The 10988-nt window shown below is 47.7% G+C and overlaps 1 protein-coding gene across 1 annotated transcript; it reads left to right on the plus strand.

The window, feature by feature from the left end:
• Positions 1 to 710: 710 nt before the first annotated feature.
• Positions 711 to 8432, plus strand: gpr37b (G protein-coupled receptor 37b). Its single transcript, XM_084701760.1, has 2 exons — positions 711 to 2306; positions 6898 to 8432. Exons 1-2 carry the CDS (start codon positions 1257 to 1259, stop codon positions 7711 to 7713), a joined length of 1866 nt encoding a protein of 621 aa, XP_084557886.1. The 5' UTR covers positions 711 to 1256; the 3' UTR covers positions 7714 to 8432.
• The last annotated feature ends 2556 nt before the right edge of the window (positions 8433 to 10988 follow it).

A 10988-nucleotide genomic window follows, 5' to 3' on the forward strand; every position in this document is an offset into this window, starting at 1 on the left:
GTAATCTATAACAAATCTCGTCTTCCTACCCTTTTTTAGGAGCTCAAAAAACAGCATGTTGTAGCTTGTCTGTCTCCTCGAAACCTTCTTTTAGGCTTCTGCACAAGCCAGTTACAACAGCTGTTTTGAAAAGGATGTTTACTAGCCTAGATCACATATCACAACAGAAAAATCAAAGAGAAGAAGATAAAATTATTCAATAGAACAGTCCCATCTTTAATTACACATTGTAGCACATTATTACACATGGGTAACATCTTTATCGTCATGTTGCTATCTTTAGGCTATATCTTCGTTTATAGGGGATGTCACACGTGCCCCAGAGGAAATACGTCCGGTAGGCTAGTTGTTAAATGGTGCATTCTATAGCTACTGCAGTTTCACACCCTGACTCGTGTTATAGGCTACCGGAGAAACGTAATCACATTAGTTTTAGCTGGATATTCTTCCGTCATCGTGTCCTGTAGAGAGAAGGGGTGTCAGCCAGGTCGATTGCGATATCGCTGTGCATAATCAGCCGTGGTAATATATTTATTATCGCGTCGGGCGTGGTTGACTGCCAGCGGCGGTATAACCTAGTCTGCAGGCAGAGTCTGATAGATGAGGAGTGACAGATCAGGGTTAGCCGCCAGGGGAGTCCATTTTCCTCCCCAGTCCTTTCGAAGACGCCCAGCCCACCGCGGAGCTCCAACGGAGCAAGTGTGGAGCGATAGAGAGTCGGTCAGAGCCGCGCCTCCTTCTCTGTTCTCTGTGCCACGGACAGCATCGCACAGCCTCCCTCCCTTCCTCCGCTCCGAAGCGACCCAGCCCACAACCCTCACTGACAGAAGAGGGGCTGCTTGGCCGCAACTCAGGTTTGCAGTGAACGGAGAGGCTATGCAACAGTATCGTAGTGGCGGTCAAATTAGTTTCCATGCGGCGTGCTAATGTTGGATACAGACTTGGATGGGCCATCCCTTTTCATAAAACACAGCATTTACTTTCGGATTGGGACCAAACCGCGGAGGTGGAGACCAACAGCTGATTTGCAGTGTGGAGCGCCTCAAAACCTAAGCGCCTGCATACTGTAGCCTACATGCATTTGAATATGAGCTACAAGTTTGCAAATCAAATGCAACGTTCGCGATTGTCCTTGGTGCTGTAAGTTATCTGTTTATGCCAGTATGGGTGTAGGCTGAAAATGAGTTTTACTTAAAGCAGACTATGGCTTTCTGAGGATATATCTAGGCTATATATTGCGCCAAATAATCTGAACCATGCGGATTTTGCTGCTAAGGACGTTGTTTGTGATATTGGGGAATGTACAGGTTATATCTCTGAAAAACAATGGCGATATACGAACTAAAGACACGGCTGGGGGGTACGCCAACAATACATACAGGACCGCTCAGTCGATCATCAGAGATGGCCTCCCAAACAAAGCCCGCGAGCGCGCTCTCTCCGGCTTGGACGCCACAGGTGCGTCTTCAAGAGAGAGGCTCCAATCCTTGTTAGACAGCTTTAATTCAACTTATGCGAAAATTACACGGACATCAATGTTTGGAGCGAGACGGACGGTATACAAACATCACTCCAACAAGACAGTAACACCGGTAGATTTCGTGGAGACTCCACGCAGGGACTCCCATCACAGCAAAAGGAGAAAGTTGAATAGTGAGATTCCCGCTACTATGGGGACGCCTGGTCGATACAATGCCGCTAAGCCCCATTCAATTGGCTTGCGAGAGGAACAAAGTGAGAGCGACCGACGCAAAAGAGGCACAAAAGACGAAAAGAAAGCGCTTAAAAGGAGTAGAAAAAGATTCAACAAAAGCTCAATGGCTTTAACACAGACTCCAACAGACGCGATGGGCGCCCCTCTTTCACCATGGGAACCGTTGCCCAAGCCTGTAGCACTTACCTCAACCGATCTCCCTCTCGACTTCTTCACGAGAAGAAATGAACTTTTTACTTTTAGAGAGGAGAACCCATGGGACGCGACGCCAATGACGCCTCCAAACACCCAGGATTTTGGAAACGAAATCAAAAACCCTTTTTATCCAGTGACCAGTGAAACATATGGCGCATACGCAATCACGTGCATTTCAGCCATCATTTTTTTGGCTGGTATAGCGGGGAACATTGCTATTCTCTGTATTGTTTGTCAAAACTACTACATGAAAAGCATCTCCAACTCTCTCTTAGCTAACCTGGCCGTCTGGGATTTTGCTCTCATCTTCTTCTGCTTGCCCCTGGTGATTTTCCACGAACTGACCAAGTCTTGGCTTCTAGGAGAGTTCACCTGTAAAGTCGTCCCTTATGTTGAGGTAGCCAACAATATAATTCTCTTCTATTCTCTTCTATAATGCATCTTTCCTATTTTGAAGCACTTCTGTATCATATTTACAGATCTACATGAATACAGTACTGGTAGGCCTATACGTGTGGTTATAATGTGGTCATAACACTATTTAGATTAGTTCATCATAACGGAGAAAGTCATTGTTCCTGTCAAGATACTGTGTCAGTGTAACAACACAGCATTTGAAACTGGAAAACATCACTTTCCGGCACACACACACACACAGCTCATTAATTCTGATATGAGAAACAACACCCTCAATTCTTGACTGAGCTGAAGCTTGAGTTTGATTAACTGTTGTTTCACAAAATAAGCCATGGAGGAAGGCACGCTTCACCAAAGGTGATTGCCTGAACTAGGATTGCTGGAACATACCGGGTTGGTCCATAAGTACAAATTATACTTGTACTGAGCTCTATATGTTGCTAAACAACTCTCAGAGGACATGTTAAAATCAGACAAAACCTTTTGTTTGTTTGTTTTTTGACAAAATCTTACCTATTGTACCTTTAATGAGCACATCCATAGCACAGTGGTCAGATCTCTCTCTTATAACCAAACACAGACAGGCTTGCACAGGCATCCACCAGTCCTCCTGCAGGTGCTCCTCAGTATCGGGGAGTTGTGGAGTCATTGTGACAAGGCCAGTGTCAGATTCACACAGCACCTTACTCTATTGTGCTTGTGGGGTGGTAGTGAAACTGCCTCCATATTAGGTTGCCTTCAAGAGAGGTAGGACTGCTGAAGACTGCACTCGTGTTGGAAAAGAAAGGCTCTGAGGCATAGACTATCTGGCTGCTGTGTGTGTGTGTGTGTGTGTGTATGTATGTGTGTGTGTTAGGGAGAAGGGAGGCACAAAGAGGGAGTGAGAATTTGTAAGACTGCTGACATACAGTTTTGCATCAAGGCCCTCATGTTGCGGGTCAGTCTTTTGGAGACTGGGCATCACGTGTGTGTGTGTGTGTGTGTGTTCTTAGTTGTGGGCTCAACATTGATCCACTGTGACTGAATTTGGGTTAAGTGGAGGGTAAAGTCGGACTGCGGGCGCTGTGTGTGCATGTGTGAGGACACTCAATGGGGAAAGGGGGCAGCCTCGGGCAGCATCACTCGCAGCCTGATCACGCACGCGAACACTCCCCCCCCCCTTACACACACACACACACACACACACACACAAGACACCATCAGACAGGCCCACATGCACACATCAACAAGCGTAAGCAGACATGCTGTGAGCTCTCTATGTCTCTATTTCTTTCTCTCATGCACGCACGCACGCACACGTTCTCCCCCCGTCCACAACCCAAGAGTAGACCCTAGCCCCACGTAAAACAAGCCATCTGACACAGAGAGCAATACAGCCTCAGACGACTCATCTCTCCACAACGAGAGCTGACGACCACGTGAAAACGATATCTTCAGTGCCATATCAGATCATTCCTTTATATAAAAAACGTGTTTGACTTCCCCGTGTTGTGGTTCTCCGAGGCCGATGGGATTTGAACAGACCCCAGCCCGGTGGATATCACTTTAGGTTTGAGAGGGAACGGTGAGCGCGAGATAGACGGATGGATGGGGTCTCCCCAGCCCGTCCGAGGTGGAGAGCGGGCTGAGATTGGGCTGTCTGCACACAGATAAACTCATCTTGGTCTGCTGTGGGGGAATAAGTCCTATTGGGAGGTTAGAGGTGGAACACGGCATTGTGCAGAGATTGGTGGTAATAGCTCGACATACATCCGCTACACGGATTCACACACACGCGCACACACACACCCCGAATCGCGTACACGGGCTCAAGCACCATTATGCGCAGGCACGTTACTCCCGTGCACACACAGACTTAATTATACATGCATGTCAGACAGCACCCACATGCGAGCACACTCTTGGTATCCTCACACACACACACACACACACGCTGATTCCAGATGGGTGGGATGGCCAGCCCACCACTGATCATTGCCCTCGGCCATCCAAGCTCAGTGCGATGAAACCCAATCTACAGAGAGAAGGCCCCCACACACACACACACACACACATACACACACCCAGAGCAGATCATCTGCCCTCACTATTACTCAAGCTGTCTAATGGGCACAGACACGATAGTTAATTGGAAGATATGTAAATTATTCAGTGTATATAATTAGGCCTACTACATAATGGATGTAAGCTGATAATTATCCTATTCAGCTCTTTGTTGGAAGATGAGTGGCTGTTGTTTTGCCTGAAACCTCACAAATAACATCACAACGCAAAAATTCTGTTTCGGAAAACATTTACAAAACAAGTCTGCGCGTTCCAGAATGGTTTTGTTCTGAAGTGTATGTATTTAATTTCATTAAATAATGGCATATCAGTGTGACAGGGCCTGTAATCTAGAAAATAGCTCATTGACTACAGGTTATCTCAGCAACACATTGAGAATATAAGAAAACTCAGAATAGGCATAGTTTGTCGTCTATCAGAGAATGGAAGGATCTTACATCTTTTAATCTCAAAAACGGTGTCATACTGCGTTGGAAAGAGCCAGCCAGGTGTTATACCAATGTGTGTAATGGCGGTCTAAACATGAATGAGGAGAGTGTGGAGGCCCTGCTTCTGTCTCTGTGATTGGCCCATCTATGTGCCTGTTGTTGTGCCTGAATGATGACTCTGTGACAGCATCTCCTACCAAAGACTTATGGTCTTGGCTGGAACACACACAAACATAATATAACAATAATAGCCTCCATCTCCTCTAGCCCATTTCCCCAGTGTGTGTGTGTGTGTGGGTGCGTGTGCGTGTGCGTGTGTGTGCATGCGTGTCTGTCGAATGCTAGGCTAGCCCCATTTGTCAACAGATAAGTGTCATTATCCTGACAGTGGCTCTGCATCCAAGATGGCCAATGTGGGCCTCGCCTGTCATCTGGTTTCCCAATTACTGACATGGGGTCTGCGCTTCACTGGCAGACAGGAAATCAGGAAATGAATGGGTCATTGGTAAAGCCAGCAGCAGGGAGCCTGTCTATCACCTGTAGTAAAACTGACACCAGACACTAGCAGCTGAAACGGGAATACAGCTAATGGCTAACAAGACATGGGTTGGGCTCACATAGTCTTATGGACATTGTTTTCCCTCGTGTGACACACACACACACTCACATCCAGGCCGAGCTCTATTATTGTTGTACAAATCTGCACTTGTTGTGTTTCTGCTTCAACTCTGCAGTCCCCGGGAGAAGGGATCAAAGTCCGTTGCCTGTGGTGTTGAATGCCACAGCAGCCCACACTGTGTGTGTTTGTGTGTGTGTGACAGTCACTAGACTCAGCGGCATTTCAGCTCTGCGTTAGAGCTATTGAATATTCAGCACATTTGCACCTGGGTGTGCTATGGTGGACGTAGATCTTACATCCTAGATGCAAAAGGGTGGACTGGCAGAGGGCCAGACAAACGAGCAGGCAGGCAGATAAACATGCGGGCAGACAGATAGACGTTTGACATGTTAACAAGCCTGTAGGCCCGTCGACAGATGGACATGCTGACAGAAAGTGACATCATTTGAATTTGAATGTTCCACAACATTGTGTTCTGTCTTTGTTACGGTAAGAAAAACAAATGGAGGCAGTCACAGGATTTTGGCACATTGCCGGTGGTTCTGTTGCCATAGTAATGTACTCTTAGAAAGATATACCGTAGGAAGGAAAACAGTTAAAACGGATTTTTTTCCGGCAAAGACATGAGAGATTGTGTTAAAATAAGAGTGTCAGATCGGATCTGTTACAGTAAACCAGTCTATGGAAGACATGGCTTGCGTGACCTCCTGTATAGTGTCTGGCTTGCCTCCATTAGAGCAGAACCGATCGAGCAGAGATCCATGAGCCTTGTGTGATTTCTGTCTTTCCCCTCCCTCGTTCGCTCTATCTCTCTCTCCTCCTCTCTGCAGGATGTGTGTGTGCGCGTGTGTGGAGCACTCTAACGCAGCCCCACAGGGGCCATCTGGGAGCGAGCCTTAATTAAGTGAGGGAGGAAGAGAGGAGGGATGGAGAGAGACACGGATGGGTGGGAAAGGGAGGGATGCTGACAGAATAGAGAGCGAGAGAGAGCGAGAGAGAGAGACAGAGAGAGAGAAATAGAGAGAGAGAGAGAGAGAAAGAGAGAGAGAAAGGGGCAAGGGCAGAGGAGAGGAGAGGAAAGGAGGTGAGAAGAGAGAAGGAAGGGGAGAGGTGAGCAGGGAACAGCGGTGAAATATCTGATTGAAAGAGTGAGCCAGACAGAAAGAGAGTGAGAGGCCTCACTTTACTGGTCATTGAGAAAAGAGTATACATTAATAACCCCCGACCATCCAGATGCTGTTAAGAGGCACTTTCCACCGCTGTGAGCTATTTAAAATCTAACACTACAACACTGTTAATAGATCCCAGTTGTAAACCCAGGCACCGAAATAACACAGATATTGGCTCGGAGTAGCAAAGGCGGTCCTGCCATTCATTTTGTGTTTCTGAACCTGCAAATAAACTGTGTTAGCGTTCTCCTGTTTATCCGGTGTCTCATGCGTGTGTGTGTGTGTGTCCAGGTGGCATCTCTGGGCGTCACCACCTTCACCCTGTGCGCCCTCTGCATCGACCGCTTCCGCGCCGCCACCAACGTCCAGATGTACTACGAGATGATCGAGAACTGCACGTCCACCACCGCCAAGCTGGCCGTCATCTGGATCGGGGCGCTCCTCCTGGCCCTCCCAGAGCTCCTGATCCGCCAGCTGGTGCTGGAGGACACGGGCGTCCCGGACGAGGCGCCGGAGGAGCGCTGCGTGGTGCGCATCTCCCCGTCGCTCCCCGACACCCTCTACGTGCTGGGCCTGACGTACGAGGGCGCCCGCCTCTGGTGGTGCTTCGGCTGCTACTTCTGCCTGCCCACGCTCTTCACCATCGGCTGCTCGCTGGTGACGGCGCGCAAGATCCGCCGTGCCGAGCAGGCGAGCGTGCGCGGCAACAAGAAGCAGATCCGCTTGGAGAGCCAGATGAACTGCACGGTGGTGGCGCTCGCCATCGTCTACGGCGCCTGCGTGGTCCCCGAGAACATCTGCAACATCGTCTCGGCCTACATGGCGGCCGGCGTGCCCGAGAGGACCATGGCCGTGCTCCACCTCCTCTCGCAGCTCCTCCTCTTCTGCCGGGCCGCCGTCACGCCCGCCCTCCTGCTCCTCCTGTGCCGGCCCCTGGGGCGGGCCTTCCTGGACTGCTGCTGCTGCTGCTGCTGTAGCCACGGCCAATCGTCTGCCACCGCCAGCGACGACAACGAACACGAGTGCACCACCGAGCTGGAGCTGTCGCCCTTCAGTACCATACGCCGAGAGCTCAGTAATTACACGCCGGCAGGCTCACACTGCTAGGGGGAGAGAGGAGCACACACACATTGGCGGCAGAAACACACAGGACCCGTTACGAGTGCATGGATGACCCCAAACAATTCAGCAGCGACACACATAAGCTGGGTCACATGGTAAAGACTGTACAACTGTAGTCATGTTGTACGCTACACTCACTAAAGTGTCCTACTGTGTAACAGAGTAAAATAATGTTTGATCTCCCAGGTGTATGAACACTAGTAACTTTGGCCAAACACACTTTTACATACACAAGTATAACCTAGGCAAGATAACCTAGGCCCATTGTGAATTTGAAGGTGCAATGTCATCTATAGGACTGTGCAACACAACCTCCACACCACCCGGAGACAACCTCTACACCATCCTGAGACGCCCGCTACACCATCCTGAGACAACTTCTACACCCCAAGACAACCTCTGCACCACCCCAAGACAACCTCTACACCACCCTGAGACAACCTCTACACCACCCCAACACAACCTCTACACCACCCTGAGACGCCCGCTACACCATCCTGAGACAACCTCTACACCCCCTCAAGACAACCTCTACAACCCAAGACAACCTCTACACCACCCTGAGACAACCTCTACACCCCAAGACAACCTCTACTACACTACAACACAACCTCTACTACACCCCAGGACAACCTCTACTACACCCCAGGACAACCTCTACACTACCCCGATACAACCTCTACTACACCCCAGGACAACCTCTACACTACCCCGATACAACCTCTACTACACCCCAGGACAACCTCTACACTACCCCGATACAACCTCTACTACACCCCAACACAACCTTTACACCACTCCAACACAACCACTACAGAACCACAAACGCAACCACAAATGCTTAAAGACTTTGATGATGAGACAACCACTACAGAACCAAAACAGACGCGCTACCACCACAACTACAGCACAACCACAACACAATGTCTCGAAACGTTTCACCGTTGGTTAATGACACAGGGTTCTCACAGTGGCTGACTCAACTGGGCTGGACTCAGCAAACTGGACCGGACTGGTGCTAGAATAGGATTGTTTCACTTGAGGAAAAGAGCGGACTAGCTAAGGGAGTTACGAATTGGACTGGAATTTCTCTATACCTGCACTCACATACTCATGCCTCACACTGGGCTGTACATACTGTATTCTACACCTTTTGGTGCTCTTGAGAAGAAGGAATATACATACTTTACAAACGTCATGTAATTCAACTTCCTGTGTGTGGCCATTAATAGACTGTAATTGTATTGCAATGGATTTTACATAAGAGTCTGCACTGCCAAACACCTTTCTCTCTTTCTCTGTTTCTATTTTTCCGTCTGTTGTGTCTTCTACTATTGTCACACGGAAGGTCTCGATTTATTTATCTCTACATTGTACTGGGAGTAAATTATTATCAGTGGCTGACTGTGTAGTACTGTCATTTAAACTTGAAGTGAATATAGTTAATCAGTAAAAAAAGAATTAAAAAATGGTTTGTAGCTCTATAAGTATCTTCTTCACTCAGAACAAAATATGTCTGTATTTGATACCAGAAGATGTTCTAAGCACACACAGTTGTACGTCTAGTAGCCAGTTTGTATAATAGCTTTTTATAGCCACAATTGTCCCTTTGATTATAAAAAAAGAAGAACTTTATCTCAAAAACCATATATTAAATTTCTAAGTGTACAGCCGTGTTTTGTCTTTTGTGTCTATGGGAAACCATAGCCATTTTTTGACCGGATTACCATTTAAGATAAGCTTTTGTAAACATTTGATTTAAAAACCTAACAGAGTAACACGTCAACAATTGCTCTATAGTATCTTAAGACCAGAAAGCTCCCCGGCTAACATGCATCAAGTCCTTACAACTTGCATATGATGCTCTCCTCTATGATGTATTCTGCAGTGTTATACAATGATGACGCAAGTCAAGGCATCTGCAGTTTGTGTGTTTGCAGTGATATGGCAAAGATGACTGTTTATCCCCATAACAGAATTAGCTGTCAGAAAGAACAGTAAGCAGATGCCAAGACACATCCGGAAAGAGAAAAAGAAAAAATTATGGAAGTCCAAGAACTCTGCTCCGCAACGTACTCCCACTACAGTGGGGAGGAGGGTTCTTGCTCCTTTATGCACACTGATGTGCAGAACGAAAAAGTGAGAGAGAGAAGAGACAGAAAGAGGGAGGTATAACAGAAAGTGAGAAAGAGAGTGGGAAGTAGTGAGGAAGAGTGATAGAGAGAAGACAGAGAAGGGAAGGGAACAGAGAGAGAGAGAGAGAGAGAGAGGGAGGGAGGGAGAGAGAGAGAGAGAGAGAGAGAGAGAGGGAGGAGAGAGAGAGAGAGAGAGAGAGAGAGAGAGGGAGGGAGGGAGAGAGAGAGAGAGAGAGAGAGAGAGAAAGAGAGAGAGAGAGAGAGAGAGAGAGAGAGAGAGAGAGAGGGAGAGAGAGAGGGAGAGAGAAGAATATGTGCTATTTCTGTCTGTGCAGAGAAGAAGAGCTCAGTAGAAGACAGGAATGGACCTGGGACACAACCATTTCTATCACTGACAGTCAGCAGCATTTTCCAAAACTGAGTTTTCAGAAGGAAGAGAATTATTTTCTCCTCATTCACATGGCTAATGGCTACTGAGAAATTATCATTCTTCCGTTATACAGCTCACCTCTCAACTCTAAAGAAAGAAAAAAAACCTCTTAGCGTGATAAAAAGACGTGATTGTTCTCTTTGAGGGGCCCTGAGAATCAGGCTTTTGTGTGAGCGCTGTTGTTCTTTTCTCTCCTTCTGAGATCAGTCTGTAATTGTGTTTGCGCGGCCTGGTTTCAGAGCACACTCTAGGCTTTTTATCCTGCTGATTTTCCTCATAACAGTGGGACTTTAGGCATCACCAGAGCTCAGTGAAACTCAATCACCATGAGGACCCTGTCACTTCCATTTCTCTGAACTACTATTACTACAGCAGTCAGCATCACCCACTTCCTTTGGTAAGGATGCTTCATTCTGAAGCCTGCTGCAAACCCATTAAACAGCCCTTCCGAATATCTTGGGTTAAACACAGTAGGCCAATTCATGTATTTCTGGATGTGGAGGTGACTTCAGAGTGAGGTTGTTTGAGTATGATGAGCGTGGGACTGTGCCTTGTTGTCAGAGCGTAGCTCGTCATGCTAATGTATTCACAGGCCTGTTGTTGGAGCTATATGCTCTGGGATGATGTACGCAGCTGTTAGCTTAGCCGACGCTAACGCTAGCCTCCCTGCACTCTCTCCCATATTATGTCTGCTC

Source organism: Hypomesus nipponensis, chromosome 7 (genome assembly GCF_054491055.1).
Source record: "Hypomesus nipponensis isolate SF chromosome 7, ASM5449105v1, whole genome shotgun sequence".
Lineage (NCBI taxonomy): Eukaryota > Metazoa > Chordata > Actinopteri > Osmeriformes > Osmeridae > Hypomesus > Hypomesus nipponensis.

Excerpts from the sequence above, each read along its gene's own strand:
- gpr37b (XM_084701760.1), top strand. The coding sequence starts at position 1,257 with ATGCGGATTTTGCTGCTAAGGACGTTGTTTGTGATATTGGGGAATGTA. Across the intron at positions 2,307-6,897 it reads AAGTCGTCCCTTATGTTGAG|GTGGCATCTCTGGGCGTCAC; the intron begins GTAGCCAACAAT and ends GTGTGTGTCCAG.